The sequence below is a fragment of the Scomber japonicus genome, chromosome 22 (assembly GCF_027409825.1).
Source record: "Scomber japonicus isolate fScoJap1 chromosome 22, fScoJap1.pri, whole genome shotgun sequence".
Lineage (NCBI taxonomy): Eukaryota > Metazoa > Chordata > Actinopteri > Scombriformes > Scombridae > Scomber > Scomber japonicus.
Window position 1 is genome coordinate 20,087,360 of NC_070599.1, and position 26,867 is coordinate 20,114,226.

Consider the following 26,867-nt stretch of genomic DNA (forward strand, 5'->3'; position numbering starts at 1 on the left):
TAAAGGAAAATCTCTCATTTACTTTGACTAAATGACGAAATGATTTGATTTGATAAACATATGATTACATACACTTAAAGTTAATGTAATATAGTGATATCTAAATTGATTTTGTCCACATCATGCTTCAAGTTTATTCTCTAAGGTTCCTGTATTTTGTTGGGAGTTGTCTGATAGAATAACATCTACACAAGCCTCTCAATACTTTATTCACGTCAGTTTCCTGCTGCTCTGTTGATTTCTTTTTTTATGGTCTTCTTCACTAACTTCAATCTTTTTTCTCATGTTTTTCCTCCCAGACTGTCCAGATGAATCCCATGACACAGCTGTACTACAAGAAGGTCAGTCACACACACACACACACACACACACACACACACACACGGTTGTGACTCTTTCTCAGAGTCATAAGTGAGTCAAATCTGGACACACAGTCAGTCAGTGTGACTTAAAATCGTAAAATACTTCTGATATCCACTGATTTTATCCTTCAATCATCACATTTTGAGTTGTGTGTCTGTACATTGATGATTACAGTGCAAACATGACTTCTCATGGTGCAAATTTACCAGAATATGTACAAATATAGACTAAAGAAACAAAGAAAAGTTGTAGCCTACAGCGTTGATATCAATGGATGATAATTGGGGAGAAGTGGCGGTGGTATGGAGGAAAAATCACAGGATGATGTCATTTTATTTTCATTTCATTCAGTGGTGATTTTACACAATCTGCTGTTGATCATTCCCGCTGACTCCATGTGTTGTTTTGTTGACTTATCGCACAAACAGCTGATTCAGATTGAGTTTAAATGGAGTGTAAACTGCGGCCCATCTGGCGCAATCTGGCACCAGACGGGTCAGGTTAGAGTTCGGCGTACAGCTACAGTAACTCTCACTACTTCCTGTCTTCATCCTCCAAATCCTTTTGCAAACATTCAACCAGATTAACCCCAATTAAGACCAAATAATAAAAGAATGACTGACAAAATGCATCAATATGATCTTTGGTTTGTTGTATCAGTTTTGTTTTTTATGACTTTATTGAGGCAAAGCAAGCTGAAGATTTATTTTTATAGCACAGTTCACCAATAAGGCATATGAAGTGCTTTAAATAAAACAAATCAAATGCATCAGGACAGAATATAAAAGCAACACATGGCATTTAAACATGATTTAAAAGTGTTACATTGGAAATGAAATGATCCTTTACACAGTGTTCAGAGTCAAAAACAGCATAAACACATTTCTTTTAATCTGGACTTTTCCTAATGTGATCCACACTTTACAGAAATGGAGATAAAATGCATAATGTTTTTAAATTTATGTGCAGCTGACACACATATATACACATATATGCAAATGTACAAATTTGACCTGTTTTTATTTAAAAAATTTAAAAGAAATCAGCATTCAAACATAGACTATAAAAGAAATGGACGTAACATTTATAACGTCACCCAATTGTCTGTGGACTGCTGCTCGGAAGCCAATAGTGTCGAATCTAGGCAGCGCCATCTTGAAAATTTCAGGTGCATTATGGGAAAAATAAAAACACGGTTTCTACTTATATGGGCATGAGGTGGGGCTATGGGTGGAGCAGGAGGTTGCTATGGTTGCGAGGACTGGATCTCGAGGACATTGGTCAATCAACCTGTCAATCAGGACGCATCCATGCCCTAATGCATACCCTGCTTTATCGTCACATATAAAATCAGGGAGGCCAAAATTTCACAAATGAACATCATACTGCATTGAAGAAGGCTTTAAACTAGCGATTGAGACCATAAACACATTTTGAAAACGTTTACTGAGGTTAGAAATCAAGTGAGAAGTTGGTGAATTCTCCATTGACTTGTATAGAGACAGTCGCCCCCTGGTGGCCTTTTGATAGCTCTAAGTTACTTCCGCGTTGACCTCATTTCAGAGGACTGGAACTCCCCGCCTGCATTCAGACTATGCTAATGTTCTTCTGGACCATAAAGTAGTGATTGTGAATGCCTTTTTTTCTCTTTAATATTAATCAAACATTTATTAATGACTGACGGGGAATATATTAACCCTAAAAAATTGTATTTAATAAAAAGCAAAACTGTTGGTGTACAAATATTCAGTTCAATTTACTTTAAATTGCACAAAACAACTTTATCCTAAAACTCTACACTACATCTCTTTGTATGGTTTGTATTTCTTATTCTGGAAATCACATTATAGCCTATTACACGCCTGTCTAAGATATGAGATGTGTATGTAAATAAAGGGAGTAAAGAAAACAACCTTTGAGTATAAATTAGACTAAATGTTCTCACTCCAAACATCTGGAGTCTGGCAATTACTGATAGAAGAACAGAAACACACAAACACTCATACTCAGGAGCCTGACAGTCGATCCGTCATGTAGCTGCTCTCACACTCCAGTAATTAAATCATCCACGAGGCTCACTTTCAGCCACTCGTGTGTTATTCATATTTGTCAGTGTTTGCTCTAACGTGAAGGGTTTCTACTCATAAAACATCCACCAGTGCATGAAAATCAACACCTGCTGCAGATATCATAACTGACTGAATACGTTTAAAAAACAACAACATCTTAATTGTTTCATTTATAAGCTCCGCCTCCCAGTTTAAGCTCCAAAACCAAACAGTAAAGATTAAATATTTACAGCCAGGTTTACCCATGAGCCTCTAGAGATGGCAGCGTCGGTCTGAGTCTGGAGAATAACTGTGTGGTGATGGTGATGATGATGAAGAGCACAAACTACTGATTCAAGTCTATCTGGTCAATATGAAGTTTAACCCTTGTGTCGTCCTTCCATCCTTCCTTCCTTCCTTCCTCCTTTCCTCCATCTTTCTTTAATTTTTCCTTCCTTCCTTCCTTCCTTCCTTTCCTTCCTTTCCTTCCTTCCTTCCTTCCTTCCTTCCTTCTTTCCTACTCCTTTCCTTCCTTCCTCCCTTCCTTCTCTCTTTACTTCCTCCCTCTTTCCCTCCTTTTTTCTATCCTTCCTTGACCTGAAGACAATATGAAGTTTAAACCAGTGTTCCTCAAACATCTTGAATCTATGAAAATACATATATTATGAATTAAAAAAGTTTACCTGCTGGATATAAGATGTCTGTTACTTCAGTTTAAGTAAGAAACATCATAAAAGTTGTAATTATTACCGCCTTAATCTGAGATTTAAGGAGAGAGAAACTTTCCCTCCATCAGTCAGAAGAGTGAAAACAAACCTGCAGCACAATCATCATCATTCTGCACAGAGAAGAAGAAAAAACAAGATGATTTCATTCATTTTTCTTTTTACCAGGCTTTTAACTAAGAAAAGCTTTTTAGAGAAACACAGTCCATTAGCGACCGTCAGAAATGAACCAGTCTGCCTGCAGCTCTTCATAAATCACTAAAGATACTTAATGAGAATGAAAACAGCTTAGAGGGAAGAAACTCTGCTGCTGTCTGTTTTTTTCTTTTCTTTTGTACTTTTTGATGCTTTTCATATTTAACTTTTTCTTGTTTTTTGTGGATGGAGGAAGAAAGGAATGAAGGAAGGAAAGGAGGAAAAAGGAAGGAAGGAAGGAAAAGAGGGAGGGAGGGAGGAAGGACAGACAGAAGGAAGGAAAAGAGGGAGGGAGGGAGGGAGGAAGGACAGACAGAAGGAAGGAAAGGAGGGAGGGAGGGAGGAGGGACAGACAGAAGGAAGGAAAAGAGGGAGGGAGGGAGGAAAAGAGGGAGGGAGGGAGGGAGGAAGGACAGACAGAAGGACGGAAAGGAGGGAGGGAGGAAGGACAGACAGAAGGAAGGAAAGGAGGAAGGGAGAAAGAAGGAAGGAAAGGAGGGAGGGAGGAAGGAAGAGAGGAAAGAATGATATGAAGGTTAATATATTATAAAACATTCAACAGGTTAAATCACTTTCAGATTCTTTATGTGCTTCTATGTCGTTGAACATCAGTAAAAGTCTTGTTTGGTTTTTTCTAGGCGACGTATTCGCCGTACCGCGACCGCATCCCTCTGCAGATCGTCCGGGCGGAGGTGGAGCTGTCTGCGGAGGAGAGAGCTTACCTCACTGCAGTGGAGAAAGGTAACATCCATCTATCCATCCATCTGTTCATCTGTTCATTTTTATCACCAGCGGCCATTTAAATGCTCCCTACACACCTTTTAACCTTCCTGTCGTCCTCCCGGGTCAAATTTACCCCCCTTTCTTTCCACCCTTACATCCTTCTGTCTGTCCTTCCTCCCTCCCTCCCTCCCTCCTTCTTTCTTTCCTTCATCTCCTTTCTCCCTCCCTCCTTCTTCCCTCCTTCCTCCATCCCCCTTTCTTCCCTCCTTCTTTCCTCCCTCCCTCCCTCCTTCTCTGTCTTTCCTCCCCCTACCTCCCTTCCTTCCTTCCTTCCTTCCTCCTTTCCTTCTTTACTCCCTCCTTTCCTCCCTCCCTCCCTCCCTCCTTTCCTTCCTTCTTCCTCCCTTCCTTTCCTTCCTTCTTCCTCCTTTCCTTCCTCCCTCCCTCCCTCCCTCCCTTCCTTCCTCCCTCCCTTCCTTTCCTTCCTTTCTTCCTCCCTTCCTTCTTTGACTCAAGGACAACAGGAGGGTTAATACTCAAAGTTCAGATGGAACAACATTATAACAACATAATAGTGACTTTATTTTATTATTCATTATATTTTTATTCATCATTTATTCACTTTTATTTTATTTGGGTAAGAATCTTTACATTTTTATCTTACCTCTGGTGTTTCCTCATTGCAAGATTCATGAGTTACAGTATAATGGCGTTTCCTCAGTTCCTGCTTTTATTTCATCTAAAAAAAAACGAATAATAATGTTAGGAGTTTGATTTAAACACTAAAAAGTGGACGTGTTATAATGAATTTCAGCTTTTTTCAGGATTGGTTCAAGAATTCAAAGAAATAGATTTTTATTTATAATATGAGTGTGGATGTGTTTTTTAAAAGGGGTTAAATAAAAGGGCATTCCCCCCCCCCCCACTTTATCTGCTCTTTAAATAATGCTGAGTGGACACTTCCTGCTGGCGGAGCGGTGGCAGCAGCTGGTCGCTCACACTGTAGCGAAACGGTTCACAAATGTCAGCTCAGCAGCAGCGGACATCTGCTTCAGCACATTTTGGTCCCGTCCCAAACTTCTCACTCAGCTCATGTTTTCAGTGCAAGAAACAATCCGAATCAATCATGTCACTGATCCATTGGTGGCTGACAAGGACGTTTATATTAATGTCTTGTTTATTTCCTGCATAAACGATGTGTGATGGCTGACAGAGCGTCGATGCTTTACATGAATATAAAACTCTTCTGGTTGAATCATCAATTTTTGATGAAGAGTCAAAGCTACAAGTCTGAGGTTAAGATGATATTTTAACCCTCCTGTTGTCCTCGAATCAAGGAAGGAAGAGAGGGAGGAAGGAAGGGAAGGGAAGGAAGGAAGGAAGAAGGATAGAGGGAAGGAAGGGAAGGGAGGAAGGAAGGAAGGGAAGGGAGGAAGGTAGGAAGGGAAGGGAGGAAGGAAGGATGGGAGGGAGGGAAGAAAGGGTGGAAGAAGGAAGGATGGAAGGGAGGGAGGAAGGAAGGAAGGAAGGGAGGACGGAAAGGAGGAAGAAGGAAGGAAGGAAGGGAGGAACCAGGAAGGAAGGAAGGACGGAAAGGAGGAAGAAAGGGAGGGAGGAAGGAAGGATGGAAGGGAGGAAGAAGGACAGAAGGGAGGAGAAGGACAGAAGGGAGGAAGAAGGAAGGAATGAAGGGAGTAAGGAATGGAGGGAGGGAGGGAGGGAGGGAGGAAGGAAGGAAGGAAGGAGGAAATGAAAGAAGGAGGGAGAGAGGAAGGAAGAGGGATGGAAAGGAGGAAGAAGGAAGGAATGGAGGAAGAATGTCCGGTCCATCATTGATGTCCATTGTATCTTGTTCCAAACTTAAACCTCAACCCCCCCTCATCCCTTTCACCCCTCCTCTACCTCTCCAGGTGACTATGCGGGTGTCAAACATGCCCTTCGGGAGGCGGAGGTCTACTACAACATGGACGTGAACTGTCTGGACCCGCTTGGCCGCAGCGCGCTCCTCATCGCCATCGAGAACGAGAACCTGGAGATCATGGAGCTGCTGCTGGACCACGGCATCCACACGGGAGACGCTCTGCTCTACGCCATCAGGAAGGAGGTGGTGGGCGCCGTGGAGCTGCTGCTGTCTCACCGGAGGCCCAGCGGCGAGAAACAGGTGTGTGCGAGTGTGTGTGTGTGTGTGTGTGTGTGTGTGTGTGTGTGTGTGTGTGTGTGTGTGTGTGTGTGTGTGTGTGTGTTTAAACAAAAGGGATGTATGTTAATCTGTTGCATCCAGACGCATTCAGGCATTGAACGCACGTGTTTGCATTTACTCATCCGTGAATGTGTGTTTTTCCATTTTAATTTAGTCTGTGTGTGTGTGTGTGTGTGTGTGTGATAATGAGTCGCACATCCATTCAGTGTAACGCTCCATGCCACATTCTGCTGAGAGGAGGAAAATTAAACAGCTCGTTTCATAGACACACTGTGAAATAGGATTTAGAGGCAGATAGTATACTTGTCTTCCTGCCTCATTTTTGTTTGTGTGTGTTTGTGTGTGTGTGTGTGTGTGTGTGTGTGTGTGTGTGTGTGTGTGTGTGTGTGTGTGTGTGTGTGTGTGTGTGTGTGTGTGTGTGTGTAAATAAAAGAACATGTTCCACAATTTAGTTAATGTGTAGGTGTTTGAGAGTGAGTGAGAGAGAGAGACTACTTCTTGTGCATTAATTTCCTGGAACCGTCTGAGGCTGCGAGGTTTCACGTCACCATGGCAACCAACCCTTGGCCAAAGTGGAGGATTGTGGGAAGGTTTTTGGTCACCCCCCCAGTTGGTTGAGGATTGTAATAGATCGGTTCCCGCTGCGTTTCTGTCTCTCTCTTTTTCTTTGAGGTCATCGAGCTTCTTCCTGTTTGTTTCAATCTCTTTATTTTATCTTCTGTTCATATTATTATCATTATTATTATTAGTATATTCTCAGTGACCCTGAAAACAGCTCATGTAACTTCTATACCATAGTATAATAATAATGCATCTATATGATGATAATAATAATGGATTTAAATCATAATAAAGTTTTCAAATCAGTCAATTGAACAGTTAATTCACATAATGACAATAAAAATAAATAAAATATAATGTTTAATGAAGCCATTTATATCATCATATCAATACGAAGCTATTTTGGTCATAATTCCACCTTAAATGATGTCGTAAATGGCTTCAGTATATCTTAATTTGATTTGATTAATGCAATATAAGTGCAATATGATTTAGACTGTGTACTAAAATAGTTTGAATAAATTTGCTTTTTTTTTTTTTTTTTAACAAGACAATCCTCAAAGTGCAGAGCAAAGTTTCCACTAAAACTATTAAAAACTTGCTCTGCACTTCCTTTCACCTGCACATGAAGCTTCTGGGCAAAAAAAAAAACACCACAAAAAAAGCCCGAAGTCTGTTTCAAGATCAGAGAAATACCAAACTGTCAGAGAGCTGCTGCCTGAGCTGGTTTCAGGGTCCAGAGTTTGAGCAGTCACTGAAAGTTTCAACTATAAGTAACATCTGAGTTGGTAGATTTGATGTTTATTACAGTCCAGCTTTTTAAAGGTGTAAATCAATCCCACCTTACTCATAACCCCCCTTTTAGTTTACTTGCTTGGTTTCGATCAATTCCTGGATGCCTGGATGGGATCATGATTGTTATTTGATCCCATAAATCCTCAACAATTGATCATAAACAGTCTCATATTGCTGTTTGACAAACTTCAGACTGCACCAAAAACAGGAGCATAGACTGTATAGAAGAAATGGACGTAACATCCGTGACGTCACCCATTGGTTTGTGGACTGCTGCTCGGAAGCCAATAGTTTCGAATGTAGGCAGCACCATCTTGAAAATTTCAGGTGCATGCTGGGAAAAATAAAAACACGGATTCTGCTTATATGGGCATGAGGCGGGGCCATGGGCAGAGTGGGGAGGTTGCTATAGGTTGGGATGGCTGGATCTCGAGGACATTGGGCAATCAACCTGTCAATCAGGACGTAGCCACTCCCTAATGCATACCCTGCTTTATCGTCAAATATAAAATCAGGGAGGCCAAAATGTCCCAAATGAACATCATACTGCATTGAAGAAGGCTTTAAACTAGCGATTGAGACCATAAACACATTTTGAAAACGTTTACTGAGGTTAGAAATCAAGTGAGAAGTTGGTGAATTCTCCATTGACTTGTATAGAGACGGTTGCCCCCTGGTGGCCTTTTGATAGAATGCAGCTCTAAGTTACTTCCGCATTGGCCTCATTTCAGAGGACCAGAACTCCCCGCCTGATCTGGAGACATTTATTAGTTTCTGACTCTCTGTAACTCTGAACTATCTCTTTAAAACCGAAGAGGTCCGATCCGGCCCACTGGTTAACTTTGCAAAGCGTGAAAACTAATTCCAATTATACAATAAAGTAAACGCTGCTATTCTCACTTATTTACCTGATCTTGCTTGAGGACGTCCAATTTGAACTAACTGACTTGCAATGTGATTCAGATTTAAAGGACAAACTTGCCTCAGTGGGTTTGGACACTCTTTATCACTATCTGTTACCATGGTAACCCCAGAATTGACATCCCTAATACCTCCAAACTGAGACTTAATATTGTTGAACTTTCACTAAATTTTCTTAAAACATCTCCTGCTGTCCATTTGTTTAGTGAATAGATGGTTTATTATAGTAAAGTTATATTTATTTTACATTATTTAAAGGTTATTACGCAGTTTTTAAAAAAATGTTTTGGCCCACATTAACCATCTCACAAACATTTAGACTCTTCTACATGATCTCCTTTTTGATAACTAATGTAATATTTCATCACTTCCATTCGCTTCCTCTGAAACAGTTTGGAGCCCCCACCTCTAACTTTGAATACCTATAAATAAATCAATAAATCAATAAATAAAGCAAGACTAAATATATTTAAATTCACTTTTTAGTCTGTTTAGTTGCCCAGAATTTCTTTTGTGGAGTTTTATATGATCTGTTAAAGCAGCTTTAAGTGTGTGTGTTTGCATGTGATATTTATTTTAGGAGCTGGCTGTGTGTGTGTGTGTGTGTGTGTGTGTGTGTGTGTGTGTGTGTGTGTGTGTGTGTGTGTGTGTGTGTGTGTGTGTGTGTGTGTGTGTGTGTGTGTGTGTGTGTGTGTGTGTGTGTGTGTCTGTTTTCCAAACTGCTCTTTCTCAGCTGACAGGTAAAGTCGATGCCTTTTATCTTCTCTTACCGAGCAAAACAGTTGACCTTTCTGCCTTCCCTCTCCATCTGACTCAATCCAACTCCCCCTCTCTTTCTTTCTCTCTTTTCATCCTCCTCCCTTCCTCTCTCTACCCCCCCCCCCCCCCTCTATATCTCTCTCTCTTTCTCTTCCCTTTCTTTTTCTACTCCATGATTAACTACGACCAAATGCTGCAAGGAAAGAAGGAAATGATCCAACATGGAAAAGAAAAAAGGATGAAATCTGATTTTTTTTTAAACAAAAACAAAAAGGAAAAGGAGAGGTGGATGTGAAGGACATGAGGAGGAAGAGAGAGGGATAAATAGTCGCAGAGAGAGAGATGGAGAGATGGAGAGATGGAGAGCTATGCAGATGAAGGAAGGTTTTGAAGGCTCTCACTTTCCTTTGATGTGAGAAGTGTGTGATTAAAAAAGAGGAAAAAAAGAAAAGATTAATTGTGTGTGTGTGTGTGTGTGTTTGTGTGTAGCTGCAGCTGAAGATAATTTTTTTATTTCTTTATCTCTGTGTGTGTTTGTGTTTGTGAGCTCGCAGATGCAAATGTGTTCTTAGTGCAGAAAACTGAACAGAAAAATCAATAATTCAACAAAATGAATACTTTTTTTTTTTTTAAATCTGAAGAACATGATTGGCTGCACAAACTTTCCTCTAGTTTTACTGATGACAGAACAGTTTATTGATTTATTTAATATTTCTTCTTCAAGGGAATCTGGTTCTGGTTGATCTGCATTTACAGCAAATCAGCAAGTTTCCTGTTTGTGGGATTTTTGGTTGTATTTAATTTTTTTCCTGATCTCTCTCAAACAATTCTGAAAAAAGATGCAGAGGAAGAAAACATTGTAGCACAGAAACCATCGAACCAACTAACAGAGTCTGTGGTTTATATGTGTGGCAGTTTTCAACAACGAGGCAATTAAAAACACATTTAAAAAAAGCTACTTCCTTCTTTCCTTCCTTCCTTCCATCCTTCCTTCCTCCTTTCCTTCTTTCTTCCTCCCTTCCTTCCTTCCTTTGTCCCTTTCTTCCTTCCTTCCTTCTTCCTCCATTCCATCCTTTCTTCCTTCTTTCCTTCCTTCCTTCCTTCCTTCCTTCCTTCCTTCCTTCCTTCCATTCTTCCTTCCTTTTTTCCATTCTTCCTTCCTCTTTTCCTTCCATTCTCCCTCCCTTCCTTCCTTCCTTCATTCCTTTTTTCATTCTTCCTCCCTTTTTTCCATTCTTCCTTCCTCTTTTCCTTCCATTCTTCCTTCTTCCTCCCTTCCATCTGTCCTTCCTTCCTCCTTTCCTTCTTTCTTCCTCCCTTCCATTCTTCCTTCCTCCCTTCCTTTCTTCCTTCCTCCTTTCCTTCCTTTTTTCCTCTGTCCTTCTTTCCTTCCTTTCCTTCATCCCATCCTTCTTTCCTCTGTCCTTCTTTCCTTCCTTCCTACCTCCCTCCTTTCCTTCCTTCTTTCTCCCTTCCATCCTTCCTTTCTCCTTTCCTTCTTTCTTCCTCCCTTCCATTCCTCCTTCCGTCCTTTCTTTCCTTCTTCCTTTCTCCTGTGGTCTGTATGGACTCTGTTTAACTTCAGGTCCCTTTTTTAAAAAAAATTCAAATATATGTTTTATGTATCAGTGAGGGAAAATATCTCCACGTGTGTCTGTGTTTCAGAGGAGCTCTAATATAAATCGAACCGCAAGTAAACAAAAACAAAATCTTGTTATGGAGTTATTGCGTTGTGTCTCGGTGTAATGTGGGTCAGTCCTGGTGGGAGTGTTTCCTGAGCGCTCCTCATCACCAGCAGCAGGAAACACAGGAGGAAGTAAAGAGACGATTCATTTTGATGTGAGAATCAAAAAACACCCAAAATAAAGGTGTGTGTGTGTGTGTGTGTGTGTGTGTATGTGTGTCTTTAATCAGTGTGTGATGCTCAGCCCGTGGCAGCTGTTCTCACACTCCTCATCACGCCAGGAAAAAAAAGAAAAGAAAAAAAAAAGATAGAGGAGGGAAGAGAGATCAGATGAGGGAAAAAGGTTTTGGCAGGAGAAAGAAGGAGAGAGAGACAGAAATGGAGGAGTGGAAGCAGATGGAAAAGAAAGGAAGATGGCAGGAGGAAGAGAGGATGAAGGAGAGCAGGACATAGAGAGAGGAGGAGGAGAAATGAGGAGGTGAAGGAGTGAGTGATGAGAAAGGTGAGGAGAAGCAAGATAGAGGAGGGAAGAGAGATCAGATGAAGGAAAAAGGTTTTGGCAGGAGAGAGAGGGAGAGAGAGAGACAGAAATGGACGAGTGGAAGCAGATGGAAAAGAAAGGGAGAGGATGAAGGAGAGGAGGAGAAATGAGGAGCTGAAGGAGTGAGTGAGGAGGAAGGTGAGGAGAAGCACTCTGCTTCGTTCTCCCTCTGAGAGATGAAAGAGAGTCCACACGTGTTCGCTCTGCTCCTCCCTCCTTCCTCCTTCCCTCCTCATCCTCAAGTCTGCTCCTCTCGCTCCTTCTTCTTTTCATGTCCTGTGTGTGTGTGTGTGTGTGTGTGTGTGTGTGTGTCAATATCAGAGGATTTGGATGCCGTATGTTTGGTGACAATCAAGCATATTTTCACTTGTTTTTCTTAATTTTGCTTCTGTTTACTACAGTCTGACTTACATATGTGTGAAAATGACTTAAAAAATAAAACAATAAAAGCAAATAAGAGCTTAATTTTTCATAAAAAGTTGATGATTGAACTATTTATTGTGTTTTAAAGCATGAAACTGTCAGTTTTTGTGGGGGTTTGACTATTTTTTGCATTTTGTTTTGAGTTTATTCACCCAAATAACATGTAAAATAAAGACAAATTAATACTAAAATATTATCCATCTCGAGAACAATCGCTTACAGTTCATATGGCTGACATTCCCTTAACCCCTTTGCACCCATGGGATACAATTTATATTGAAATGTGCAGCCTTTAATCTCAAAATCATTCCTTGGAAGCCTTTACAAATATGGCTGTTCCTCTGTGTTAAAGATAATTATCAGTAAATCCACTTAGAAACTTACGCTGTGAAAAGTGTCTAATTTTTACGATTTCAAAGTAAAAGTCACCTCAGCTTATATTTTACCAGCTACTGAATGCAAAAGTGGTTCCTATTTGATATTTTTAACCCTGTCTTTCATACATATTAATAGATGGACATGTGTGCTTTTTATGGCATAAGTTCTTGATTTTTTTTCTCAAGTAAAAGAATTTGACGTCGGTCATATTTAATCTCTAAATCGCAAAAATGGCGGGAAAATTGTAAATTTAAGTCAAAATGACCGACTTCCTGTTTGGACTAGTATATGGAGAAGATAAATAAATAAATAAATATTTAAAAAAACAGAAAAAACATTGACAATACTTGAATTAAGATTAAATAACAGTAATAAAGCAAAAACAAATACATACAAAAGTCACCTCACTTTATATTTTACCAGCTACTGTATACTTCTATGTCTGTGTGTAAACAGGAAGTGTCGAGAATCCAATGGACGTTGATGTTTGCTGGACTTCCCAAAAGCGTAATATCAGTTAAAATGATGTCACAGCAATGTATTTGTGTCTTTTTGGGTGATTTAAGAACAATATAAATTTAAAAAGTGGTTTCTATTTGATTTTTTTTTAACCTTGTCCTTCATACATTAATACATGGACATGTGTGCTGTGTTGAAACCTTTACAAAAAAATCTCCATATCTATCGTTATTTGTTGTCAATAAAAAGTCTCTTCACATGCAAAATCACAGTGTTTCTAAAACCAGCCTAACTTCAAAAAGACAGAATATGACAAGCTTAGTGATGATGTGACGTGCCTCTGAATTAGACAAATTGAAAGCAAGCAAAAAAAAAAAAAAAAACCCCACCTGAGGGTTCAAAGAGATAAAAAAATCTAATTATTTCATGTATCCTCATCAGTCAGGAACAAGGTGTGTGCTCGTAGCTTTGAACGTCATATCAGTGGCGCTAAATCTGAGAGGTTATGAGATGATTAACAGGATAGGAGAGAAGAAGAAGAAGAAACACATTTATAATATGCAAAAAGATTATCTCATGACTTTCGTCTACTGAATAAGAATTATAATTGTACCTCTTACCTCTTAAAATGAATTAAATTAACCTTCCTGTTGTCAAGGAAGGAAGGGAGGGAAGGAGGAAAAGAGGGAGGGAGGGAGGAAGGAAAGAGGGAGGAAGGGAGCAAGGAAGGAAAAGAGGGAGGGAGGGAGCAAGGAAGGAAAAGAGGGAGGGAGGGAGGGAGGGAGGAAGGAAGGAAGGAAGGAAAGAAAGGGAGGAAAGAAGGAAGGAAGGAAGGAAAGAAAGGGAGGAAAGAAGGAAGGAAGGAGGGAGGAAAGGAAAGAAGGAAGGAGAAGGAGGGAGGAAAGGAAAGAAGGAAGGAAAGGGAGGGAGGAAGGAAAGGAAGGAAGGAGAGAGAAAGAGGAAGGAAGGAAAAGAGGGAGGGAGGGAGGAAGGAAGGAAAGGAGGAAGGAAGGAGGAAGGAAAGAAGGAACAGTCAAAACAGAAGGGGTCAAAGGTTAACTCAAAACCCTTTCCATTCCTTCTTTCTTTCATTCGTCCACGTTTTCATGACGGACCGCCTGCTTTTCCACTTAGTCATTTAAAGAGTGCAGGTGTTCGGACTCGTGTCAATGAGGAGACATAATGAGATCTGGGAGAGGAAGTGGCTTTAAATAAACGTACCTCTGCAGCATGTCGAGCAGGAAACTTATTTCGGTTGAATAAATTAAAACTAATTCAATTAAGTTTTAACCTGATTTCAAGCGGGTTTAATTTGACTTGTCATTTGGCTAATTTGTTACGCAACAGTGCCACATGTGGAGCTGAGTCATGGTTTTTTTAATTGCATAAAAGAAGCTCAGTAGAGGTTTGGATTTTTTTGAGGTTTTTCTGTCCCGTTGTGCCCAAATTAATATCACAAAATAGAAAATAAAGCAAAACGACTTCCCAGATTCTCATTTTTCTCTTTCTTTTTTTTTTCAATGTAGAGAAAAAAGAGAGAAAAAAAATTATATATATATAAAGTGTTTGACAATTCTCCCAACCATAAGTTATAAGAGTTCGTTTTCCACACTCGTAAAATCAGCTTTTTAGGAATCACCATCCCAAATTGAACTGCTCTTCTTTCACATGTATTAACAGAATAAAGGACACTTGTGGCCCCTAGAATGGCAACCAGAGGGTTGGGTGCCAGATTTTTACCCAAAAGCCTAAGAAAAAAATACTGAAAACTACATTTCCAAAATAAATAAAGTTTACTACATGCCCAGAATGAATGTGCTAGAGTTCCTATAGAGGATTTACATCGGTTACATGTTGGTGTGACATCCGGGTAAAATGTATGTAGCTTTCCTTGCGAGTAATGGAGTCTGTGGAGCACTTTATACTTTATTAGGTTGTGCTTGGTGTTAACTGAACACTTTTGTACATTTAGTTTTCTCTCCTTTCTCTCGTGACTTCTCTCCAGGTTCCCGCTCTGATGATGGACATTCAGTTTTCCGAGTTCACTCCAGACATAACTCCCATCATGCTCGCTGCTCACACCAACAACTACGAGATCATCAAGCTGCTCGTCCAGCGGAAGGTAACGAGACTCACTTTGCATCTGTCTGCAATCAAAGTATTTTAAGATACAGTTTAAATCAGAGCTGAGAGAAAACATTCATTTCCTTTAAGGTTTAAACCTTCCTGTCGTCCTCCCAGGTCAAATTGACCCCGCCTGTTTTGACTGTTCCTTCCTTCCTTCCTTCCTTCCTTCCTTCTTTCCTTCCTCCAACCCCTTTATTCCTTCCTTCCTCCTTCCTTCCTTCTTTCCATACATCTGTCCTTCCTCCCTCCCTTCCTCCCTCCTTTCCTTCCTCCCTCCCCCTTCCTTCTCCCTCCCTTCCTTCCTTCCTCCCTCCCTCTTTTCCTTCCTTCTTCCTCCCTTCCTTCCTTTCCTTCCTTCCTTCCTTCATTTACTTCCTCCTTCCTCCCTTCCTTCCTTTCCTTCCTTCTTCCTCCCTTCCTTCCTTTCCTTCCTTCTTCCTCCCTTCCTTCCTTTCCTTCCTTCTTCCTCCCTTCCTTCCTTGACTCAAGGGCAACAGGAGGGTTAATTACAGATCAAATGTATTTTTAAAGCACAAAAATAAGATTTAGAAATAGTCGACAGTCAGTGAGTTTATTTGCATTCATAAATTCTGACTCTAAAATGTGTATTTCACTGATTGGATGTCAGCTGTGATGATTAATGGTGTATAATATTGTGTATTTGTGTGTGTGTGTGTGTGTGTGTGTGTGTGTGTGTGTGTGTGTGTGTGTGTGTGTGTTCGTAGGTCACCATTCCCAGACCACACCAGATCCGATGTGACTGTGTCGAGTGTGTATCCAGTTCAGAGGTAAGTGATTCTGTGTTTCTCTATAATTGCATGTTTTTGATTCTCACTTACTGAAAATCTATATTTAATAATAAACTCTAATCACTCCCATTTGTACACTGAGCTGATTTATTATTTATCTTTTAGTGAAATCACATTTCCTCTGCCACCAATCAACATATTTTCATCCTCTAAGTCATTTAATAAATGTTTCCTCTTTATTCAGATCAGTTTTCAGCTTTGCTAGAAGATTAATAAATAATGTTTATATTTACTAATGCAAGACTCAGTCCCTTGATGTCCTTATTTGTAGTAAAGAGACGTTGATATCATTTGAATTATTACAATGTGGATTTGAGTACAGGACTAATTGACTTCTGCCACTTTTGGACAGTTTTCAGTCTTTTTGTGTGAACTGTATTTTTTGTATTGAGGTTCATAACTGATCTCTAGTAATGACTGAAAGTAGCTGTTTGTATTTGTACATGCATGTTTCTGTTTCTGATCATGACATTAAAGTTATTTTCCTAAATAAATAGATTTATATAGTGCATTTCATACACAATGGCAACTCAATGTGCTTTACATAAAACAGAAAAACATGCAATTTGAGAAACATTGATCCACACAATATGATTTGTTGCTTTTTCTCTGTCTCATGTCATTGTAAATTTGGATTTTGGAACTTGGACAACATATTTTCTTACTTTGTGTTCTTTCTTTAAAAAAGAAAGAACACAAAGCTGGCACAAACGCCTTCAATCTTATCCTCGAATCCCCTACCTGGTAGAGAAAACATGTCACCACTCCACACACTAATAATAAAAACAAAGTACAGAAAAATAGGAAGAGAGAAATAAAATACTAGAATAGAGCATTAAATATAAGATTGCAGCATAAAATAATTATTAGCTTTAAAATCATTAAAAGGACAGAGTGTAAATGAAAGATTAAAATGTAAAGTTCTTTAAAATAAGAGCTCAATCATAAGCACAGGAGAAGGAGAAAACACCTTGTCTTTAAAAATGTCTCACTAAAACATAATGGAAGTATAAAACTCCTACTCCTCCTACTACTAGTTATTATATTAATTATCAAAAGATGACAGAGAATAGGTTCAATATGTGTAATTTGGTTACAGGGAGCCGTCAGATACTTTAGTTTTGAGGAATTTTACAGTTTTCCCCATTTTCCCAGAGTCAAAAACTAATAAAGAGTTTTTGGTTTAGTCGTGAGTTTGTCAAACAGCAATATCAGGCTGAGTGGTTGAGTGTCTATCAGGTCCCACAGATATTCAGGTATCCAGGTATTCAGGTATCCAGGAATTGAGTGAAACTTTCCAAGTTTTGTCCGTTGGGAGGCCCCACAGTCTCAGACTTTGCCAGCCGCTGCATTCAAACATAAAAATGATACAGTGGACCAAGATGTGTGGCTCTTTTTTGTTTTTTACCTTAAAATGCATGAAGAATATTTGTTGTTGTCCAAGGTACACTGTAACTCATCACATAGCACAAAGTCTCAGGACACTCATGGCTTTATCTCTTGTTTTGGCACAATACAAGTATTAAATCTGGGGTTTCTCAATGTCTCTCTAGTCAGCTTACTCTTGATCCTGTCGATCAAAGTCCAACTGTCTTTGGTTTCTTCTGCAGGTCGACAGCCTTCGACATTCACGGTCTCGACTCAACATCTACAAAGCGTTGGCCTCGCCATCACTCATCGCACTGTCCAGTGAAGATCCCATCCTCACTGCCTTCAGATTGGGCTGGGAGCTCAAAGAACTCAGCAAGGTATGGATACCAATGCCATGAGATTGTGTTCATTGGTAAAGAATATGAGTTTTATCAAAAGTTACAGCAGAAGAAATAGTGAAGTCTTTCTAGAAACTTTCTGCAGGCCGATTCCCCTTCCTGAGAGAAAAAAAGGTTATTGAGCAGGGACTCGTCCAGTGCAGCAGAGAAGTAGTCAAACAAGAATGGGATTGGCTTCACTATTTCTGCCAGTTTTCGTGTCTATAATTTACAGCTTACCATCAAATTAAATGACACACCAACTTAAAGTGTCACAATAAAGTATTGGTCTACAAGGAGCATCCAGAGCCGCTTCAGTCTGACATTGATTCTCCTAAATGAGCTCCTCTGGAGGGATGCCACATCCTAAACTTGATGGGCTATTTAAATCCCAGAAGTAGCAGCATCCAGTATCACTTATGTTAGTCATTTGTCTCAAGTACTTCCTTTAACTGCCATCGTAAGTGACTTTCTTCTGTTGTGTAGCGTGCTATTCATTTTTCCTTTGCTAGAAATTCCATTTTTCACCTTATTATAATTTCTGTAGTCTTTCCTTCTGGCAAAGAATACATTTCATCTTGGTATAACGAGAGCTGGATTCTTCTCTCAGCATCTATGAGTCACTTATAGCAGTTATAGAGAGTTGGAGACAGTATTGAACCATGACACATATCACTATTCATACCCTGCAATATCTTCTTTATCTCAGGTGGAGAATGAGTTTCGTCAGGAGTATGACGAGCTATCACAACAGTGCAAACTTTTTGCTAAGGACCTCCTCGATCAGGCCAGGAGTTCAAGAGAGCTGGAGACCATCCTGAACCACAGAGACAACGACCAGAGTGAGGAACTGGACCCCAGACAGTGCCATGACCTGGCAAAGCTCAAACTGGCCATCAAATATCACCAAAAAGAGGTAGGGACACGAAAACCCTGAATTAAAGCGCACATGGTCAGCGTATATTGTGTTTGTGTTGCTTATCCAACATTTACAAGGTTCTTTTAGCTTTGAGACAAATTGACTCAAATCCATTGAGATGAGATCAAAAGTCGACAACTGTGTGTTTTACTTTGATGCTACAAATTTGACATTTTGAAGGAGCGTTCTTGTTCACCTGCCCTGCTGAAAACCAAGAGTAGCCTCCACGTGTGCTTGTGTGCATGTAGTTTATATTATTTATGTGCACCTTCACTGTTGTCAAGGTTGGTTACCAGCAGAAACAGATATAGCCATGGTATTTACTTATTTATAGCCACGCTAGCAGCTCGGCCCAAGGGATGGCACTGTTGAACTTATCAGCGCTTTTGGTTAAGTTGAGAATTAAATACTATGACTGTAATGTTTGGATGGATTGCTATGTTGACATTTGGCATTGAGGATGAATACTTTTAGACTTTAGATGCACTGAATTTGTGTATTAGCATGTTAAAAGTCAACTTGTTTGTATTCATATCACAATGCTTATGAGCTAGCATGCTACATACTTATTGACGGCATTTTAATATCCTAACATCTGCTCACATACTGATATCCTTAATGTTACATCCTAAGATTACATACTAAATATTAGCATGTGAACCTGCTAACGTTGCTAAAGCTATATTGTCTCAAGCAAATGTGCTGATACGCTAACATGCTACACAATTAACATGCTAACTGTATGTTTACATGCTACTATGCTATATTACTATGCTTGTTCACAAGTTAATATGCAGAATAAAATAAGCATTGCATACTTAATATTGGTATATCAACACCCTAACTTTGAGTCTGTTAATGTTAAATATGTAGATGTCCGCATGCTAATATGTAAAAAGTTATATGCTGCATTGAAGTTCATACAAAATTTAGCATAATTATGCTAAGTATGTGTTGACATATAAACTTGCTAACATGCTAAAAATAAGTATTATAACACCCAGTAGCCAATAAATATATATATATATATATTTTTTAGTTGATTTTAGGTGTGTCTACAGTTAACTAGTGTTAGCACCATAGCAACATTACAAATTTAGCTTAGGCTCATGTTCAGTGCATTGTTCATTCAATTGAAAGGGAACCAAACCTGCAGCCATTTAAAGATAATGGACATCTAGAACCTTCTGCCCTAGTTACGTCTGGTAAAACACACACGCTTAAAACACACACAGTGCCACGGTACATTATTTCCTCGTCTCGGAGGAATGGAGGGACTAAGTAGCTCTCCTCGTGAGACCTGTCAGTGGAGCGATGAATGCAAGAGGACGCATGCAATATAAACAGAGTGAGGGAGGATGAACGGTCAGGGAGACAAAGAGTAGGACTGAGTGAGATAACGAGCTGGAGCAAGTGCCAGGAAAGAGAGAAACAAACACGAAAGAGGGATTTAATGGGACAGATTGAGAGAAAAAGTAAAGGAGCTAGAGGGATTTAACCAAGCGCATGAGTGAGAAAGAGATGAAGATTTGATGGGATAGAGATAGAAAATGAAACGAAGTTAGAAACCCCGAAGGCATCTCCGTCTCTCTCTGTCCGTCCGCTTGTCTGTTCCCCCGCTGTCTCTGGCTTTCTGCGACAGAGAGATGCTGCCAGACAGATGAAAGCAGGAGTGAAAGGACGGCGCGAAGGGAGGAGAGGAGGGATGACAGCAGCCACGGGATGATATGTAGGATTGAGGATTGAGGGAGACATAAAGAGCAGGAAGTGAAGTACTTTCTCTCTCCTGGAGAGAAGAGGTGACAGAGATAAATATCTGAAGAGGACGGATACACTGAATGAGTGCTAGACAGAGTGGTGACATGTTTCCTCTACCTAGGTAGGGGATTTGAGGATAAGATTGAAGGCGTTGGTGCCAGTTTTGTGTTCTGTCTTTTTTTTTTCAATGTAGTCTATGAAATTGTAAGAAAATATCTTGTCCAAGCTCCAAAATCCAAATTTACAATGATATGAGACAGAGAAAAAGCAACACATCACATTTGTGGACTTGAGACCAGCAATTTGGTATTTTTGTTTGATACTTGACTTAAAGATGATTGATTATGCACGTTGTTGATTTAATTTTGTTGAAATTTGGTTCAATTCAAATTCAGAGACTGTCCTCTCAAGACAAACGACACAATAAGTCATTATGTCAGTCGCCCCCAAACTACTCATAGTTACATTTGAGTAAAGGATAACGGCCATAGTCACATCACCAAATGCAAGTCGGGACCGTGGGTTGTTTTTTTTTTTTTGTTTTTTTCGGCACAGGTATCTTTATTTAACTGTAGATAGACAGGAAATAGGAGAGAGAGGGGGGATGGCATGCAGCAAAGGACCATCGGATGGGATTCGAACCGGGGTCTGCTGCGTATGTGGCATGCGCTCTAACCACTGGATTACCAGCACGCCAAGTCGGGACCATTTTACATTAACCCTGTGGCTGCTATTGAAACTATGCATGTCTTTCTAGGAAATTCCACATTTCCCCAACAATATAAAACTTTCCACTGTGCAGCTGTGAGTACTTGGAGCACATAAAGCCAGTACTAGTACTCACAGCAGTACTGCAGTTAGCTGGACTGGGAGTGTGAAGGAGCACAAAGAAGTTTAGAGTTGTTGTGGAGAGCCGAAGTGATTGATGGTTAATAAATAAAACGGTTAATTGGACTGTGGCTGTGTATCATCTCTGCTGTGGGGAACCAAAGGTGGCACCAACTCTGTATATTTCTGGAGGGCATTGTCTTCTCTGACATTGTGCCCTTGTACATCTTCAGCGTGAAGGATGTATGCCGTGTCGTCAATGGCTACCATTTACTGCTGGTATGATCTAGCCTTAACTAAGTGATCATTTTAATCCAATCCATGATTTTTCCTAAGCTAAATTTAGTGGATGTTTTGCCTATAACTAACTAGACATTTATCACATCAATGCCGATGGGGGTTGAACCTATTTGGTTGGTTAATTTGGGGAATTTGCTTTCCTACTTGAATTAATCATTGCAGCAGACTTTGTTGACAACACGAGTACAAAGTGTCTCCAATTATTATCCACCACACAAACTGACACATTAAGGATTTTGTTAAAACTGTTTTGCAGCTTTAGGGATCTAATAATGATGTTAATAGTTAATGCAATATGCTGAAAGGTTCCTTGAGCTAAATAATCTATCAACAGCCTCATTAACGATCCCATCATTCAGTCATAAGTTCATATTCTCCTTCCTGTTTTGCAGTTCAGACAGTTTGTAAACACTAATTTAAAAGTGTGTCATGATTGTTTGCAAGATGATGTAGAGAAACTCAACTAGAGTCTGTTTTTCCTGCACTGAAGTGGGCTTTCCATCCTCTACACCTTGCTGGGAGGTATAATTGGCTGCAGCTCTAGCAGAGTAATCCTTTGAGCAAGGATTGTACAGAGAGTAGGAAGTCCTTTTTCCTTTTTCAAAACATCCCGTGGCGTACCGGAGACAGCGGGAGCAACTCCTGGCCTAAAAATAAGACACATTCTCACATATGAACCGCGGGGAGAGAGACGGAAGGAAATAAGGAGAGCGTCGGGATGATGTGAAGAGTTGGAAAGCAACTAAAAGAGAAAGGAGACGGAGGGAGGAAGAGAGGAGCTGTCAGTGGTTAATAAGACATTGTCGTATTGTTGGAGATGGAGAGGACAGAGCGGGTTGGCTGCAGAGAGGAAGATGAAGTGATGATGAGATGAGGAGAGCTGTTACGGAAAGTGTGTCGCCAGATATCTGTCACTGAGGCAGATAGTGGGAGCTGAGGGATACTTCATGCTTTTTATGTTGGAAAGTGTATAATATACACTTATTATAGGAACTTGTAGTTGCCATTATTCTAGCTTTATATTGTCTGATATGTTCTGATATGTTTGCCAGCATGACTCCTGCATTACAGCAACACCTTTTTGGCAATATCTAAAGCTGCTTTTCCACTACAGGAACTGGATTTTATAAGACTAAGGCTGGTTCTGTGTTGCTTTTTGCATTACTGTATATTTTACAAACTGGGAAGGATTAGATGTCTAACTCAGACATAATAAACTGGAGTTACAATCACGTCTGACAAGAATGACATTTTATATTTGCTGTACCAAGAATATTACCATATTTTACAACAAACTCCATTTTTTTTGCAAACCTCTCAGATTTACCAGTGTTTTGTTGTCTTATAAGAAGTAGCAGGAAAAAAACACATTGCCAGAAGATAAAACTGTAAATTATTAAGAAATTAAATCATAAATCATTGAATTTGGTGAAATTCAATGCAGAGAAATGTAACTCTGTGCAATCAAACTTGTTTCTTTTTGACTGTTTTGTACAAATCTGCAAATCTTGCATCAAAAACACAACTAGTGACAAATGTCCAGTAAGTTCAGCAGCATTACAGTGTTTATCGTATGGATTTATACCAATAAAGTCACTGGATCGACAGAAACAGATGTGGGGAGAAAAATAGAAAGATGAACAGAGATGGAGGATGACACAAAACAGACAGAAAACAGGAGGAAAAGATGAAAAAGAGAGTGTCTGTCAGCTGTCAGCAAAAATCAGCCATATACTAAAGTCTTTGTTAAAGCGAGAGACAGAATAGAAAGAAGGGAAAATACGTGAAGAGAGAGAGGGAGAGAGACAATAAGGAAGAGGTAATGGAAAGAGAACGAAATGTCACAAAAATGAATCAGTTTTCTTAAAGAGAAACAGTCACATGTAGGTCAAAAGAAATCAAGAAAGAGAAAGAAATGTGATACTCCTGCCGTTGTCTGACTGATTGTGTTCCACCAAAGAGACTCAAATTAAGACATGAAACAAGCGTAAACATCACATTTCCAGGTTGACTCAGTACTGATGGGGTATATTCGTGACGAGTCCAGTGGGTCCTATCAAGGTCCTACTCCGCAATGGAGACACAACGGATGAGAGGATCAAGTGAGAGGAAGTTCCTGTAAAGTTCCCGCCTCCTAAATTTTTCCCAGAACTTCCTGAATGGAAACGGGAGCATTATGAGAAAATTGTGTCTGAACCACGTGTGCTCAAATCTGCATCCTACGAAGGTTCTTGCATGATCTTGTGATTTCGTGAATTAAGCCGCCTCCGCAATATAAGACGACTATAGACACATGGCTCATAAAAAATTCAGGTTCTTCTTTTTTTTTTTTTTTTTTTTTGGAAGTGTCTGCCCTTTTCCGAACACTTTCCCAAGGACGACTTCTCAGACAGTGCTGTGTAACAAACCATCTGACGGTTAAGGAAAGGTCACAGACAGGAAAAGTGCCCCCCGGACGCCAAGACAACAGCAGATGTTGACAAACAAACAGATGTCCCATTAGCCTCTCCAGACACCCACTACTGTGTTTATGTGTATTTGCATGTTCGCTTGTTTGTGAGTGAGAAGATCCAGATGTCTGGTTTTATGTGTGTGTGTGTGTGTGTGTGTGTGTGTGTGTGTGTGTGTGTGTGTGTGTAGACAGTTGACGAACACTCGGCACACTTATGTAAGACTTTCACGTACCACAACCTCTTTCCTTTTCTCTCTCTCCTCCCCCTGTTTCTGTCACATCCTTTACCTTCTCTGTCACCTTCTCTCTCTCGCTCGCTCTCTCTCTCGCTCTCTCTCTCTCTCTCTCTCTCTTTTATCTTTGCCACATTAACTCGCTTTGTCTCTCTCTTTCTACTCTTCTTTCCAAACCTCTCTTTGGTCTTTCTTCTTTTCTTTTTTTCCTCCCTCTTTTTCTCGCTCTATCATTGTGTTTTTATCCTTTTCATGTCTCCCTCTTTTGTATCTCTTTTGGTATGTTTGTCATTCTGGATAACCTCCTTTTAGCTCTTGGCTTTGTTCCTTTTATTTGTATCTATGGTGTGTGTGTGTGTGTGTGTGTGTGTGTGTGTGTGTGTGTGTGTGTGTGTGTGTGTGTGTGTGTGTGTGTGTGTGTGTGTGTGTGTGTGTGTGTGTGTGTGTGTGTGTGTGTGTGTGTGTGTGTGTGTGTGTGTGTGTGTGTGTGTGTGTGTGTGTGTGTGTGTTCTCTCTGCATGCATATTGGTAAATTGGTGTGTACAGTATCTTCTGTATGTGAAGGTTGAGGTGTCACCACAGCACAGCGTTTCACAAACATCAGGCTTTTAGAGCAAATTATATAATGGTGTGTGTGTGTGTGTGTGTGTGTGTGTGTGTGTTTGTTAGTGATGGGAAATTGAGACGTGCCAGCCTCTTTGTTGTCGCTGTTCTGTTCTTCCAGGAAATCACACTGTTTGCTCATACACGCGCACAAACACACACACACACACACACACACACACACACACACACACACAAATATGCATTATTAAGTATAATGCACAGAATTGTTACTCCAGTCTACTACAACAAACATATCAACTCCATAAATCACTGCTATGTTCTCCTTTTGGGGACAAAATCACCAAAAGAGAGAAATTCATATCAAAAAATAATATTCTTTGTTCTTCATATTTATGCTTCTTTTACATTATTTTAATTAAATACCCTTCTAATAAATGCCTAGGGCGGAAGAAAACTTTTTGTTCTCCTTCATTTTTATTATTAAAAAAACACACCGCAAGAATGATGAATACATTTGTCTTGAGTTTGGCTTTAATGTTTGATAAAGAGACTTTATTTCATCTTAGATTTTCAGCTTCATTTTATGTTCAAGGAGAGTTCATTTTAAGGTTGTGAATCATAAGTAGACTTCAGTCGGCACAGTATGTCTTCAAAAACTAAAATATCCTCTCTGCAATTATCATAAAATGATTCAGGTCAAAATGAATCTTTGTTCCATGTCAAAATCCAAACCAGCTAAATTTGGGTTTCATGTTAGCATGTTAGCACGGTTCAGTCCATCAGTTTCATCCAGACTGAAATATATCATGACACCTTTTTGGATGGATTATCCTAAAAGATATTGTATTGACATTCATTTGGTAAAGGTTTCACTCAACAGATGTTTTGATGGATTGGCTCCAAATTTGGAGCCGGTACTCCCGGAGGACTTTTCCCTCCGAGGTTGACATTTGTGGCTCTGGATGAAATGTCTTGGTAACAGTTGTGGGTGGATTGCCAATTTTAATCTTGAGTCGTCATCAGGTCATAATTTTAGTTTGTTTCTCCTCCCCTCCTCTCCTTCTCCGCCTCTCCTCTCCCTCTCCTCCTCCCCTTCTCCGCCTCTCCTCTCCCTCTCCTCCTCCCCCTCTCCACCTCTCCCCCTCCTCTCCTCCCTATCCTCTTCTCCTCCTCTCCTTCCTCTCCTCCTCCTCCCTTTCCTCTCCCCCTCCTCTCCTCCCCTCCTCCTCCTCTACTCCACCTCCCCTCCTCTCCTCCTCTCCCACTCCTCTCCTCTCCTCCTCCTCCGTCTCCTCTCCTCCTCCTCTCCTCTTCTCTTCCTCCTCTCCTCCTCCCTCTCCTCTATTCCTCCTCTCATCCTCCCCTCCTCCTCCTCTCCTCCTCTCCTCCTCCCCTCCTTGCTTATTTCTAGCTGCTTTCTAATGAGGATTTTCATCATAGCTTCATTACATGTTTAGAAAAGTTCATTTTAATGTGAAATAATGTGAAATGTCTTAAAGCAGATGTCTTAAAATGACCCCCCAAAAAAAGTCAAATTAATCCAGAATGAGACTTTTAGACTACTAGAACATGTTTTTCATGGTTTGTTAATGAGGAATGAATAATTAAGCAACTACTAGACTTCTGTGAAGGGCAAACAAGGTGGCCAATGAAATATAGGCTGTTATATTATATCACCTGACAGCAGTGTATTGGAAATGCCAAATTGCATGTGTGTGTGGGGGGGATTGAGGTCTGTGTGTGTACTGTATATGTGTGTGTACGTGTGTGTGTGTGTGTGTGTGTACGTGTGTGTGTGAGTGTGTACATGTGTGTGAGTGAGTGTAAGCACGTCCTCGTCAGCATTCTACAGTGTGATCAATGCAAATTACATCTCCAATATAGTACTCCATGTCTCTGTGGGATCAATACATGCTGCAACACACACACACACACACACACACACATACACACACATACACACATATCTCCAACAGTCCCAACTCAGCATTCCGCACGCTCCTCTCTCGCTCTGTCTTCTCCTTTATCATCCTCTCATTCTTCACTTCCCCTCTCTCTCTCTCTCTCTCTCTCTCTCTCTCTCTTTCCCCATCTTGCATTTTTAACCTTGTGCCTCGGTCTCCAGGGAAACCTTGGTCATCCGTTCCTCTCGTCCTCTATCCTCCTTTTCCTTTTAATTCTTCCATCTCCTCATCACTTCCTCTACTCGTCCCTGTGCACCCCCCCCCCCCCAACTGAATGTACTTCCTCCTCCTTTCTCGTTTTTATTGTCGCGTCTCATGTTCTCATTTCTTCTCCTCTATTTTATGTTTGTTTTATCTCCTCTTTGTTTTTCTTGTTCTCTCTTCTCT

The 26,867-nt window shown here is 40.2% G+C and overlaps 1 protein-coding gene across 1 annotated transcript in view; it reads left to right on the top strand.

Moving 5' to 3' along the window:
* The first annotated feature begins 308 nt into the window (after positions 1 to 308).
* Positions 309 to 26,867, top strand: part of trpc5a (transient receptor potential cation channel, subfamily C, member 5a) — a 97,173-nt gene continuing 70,614 nt past the window's right edge. Inside the window, exons 1-7 of the mRNA XM_053343779.1 lie at positions 309 to 341; positions 3,970 to 4,072; positions 5,965 to 6,215; positions 14,781 to 14,897; positions 15,628 to 15,690; positions 17,322 to 17,459; positions 18,169 to 18,375. Of these exons, the coding sequence (XP_053199754.1) occupies positions 309 to 341; positions 3,970 to 4,072; positions 5,965 to 6,215; positions 14,781 to 14,897; positions 15,628 to 15,690; positions 17,322 to 17,459; positions 18,169 to 18,375 (912 nt within the window). The remainder of the gene's footprint in view (positions 342 to 3,969; positions 4,073 to 5,964; positions 6,216 to 14,780; positions 14,898 to 15,627; positions 15,691 to 17,321; positions 17,460 to 18,168; positions 18,376 to 26,867) is intronic.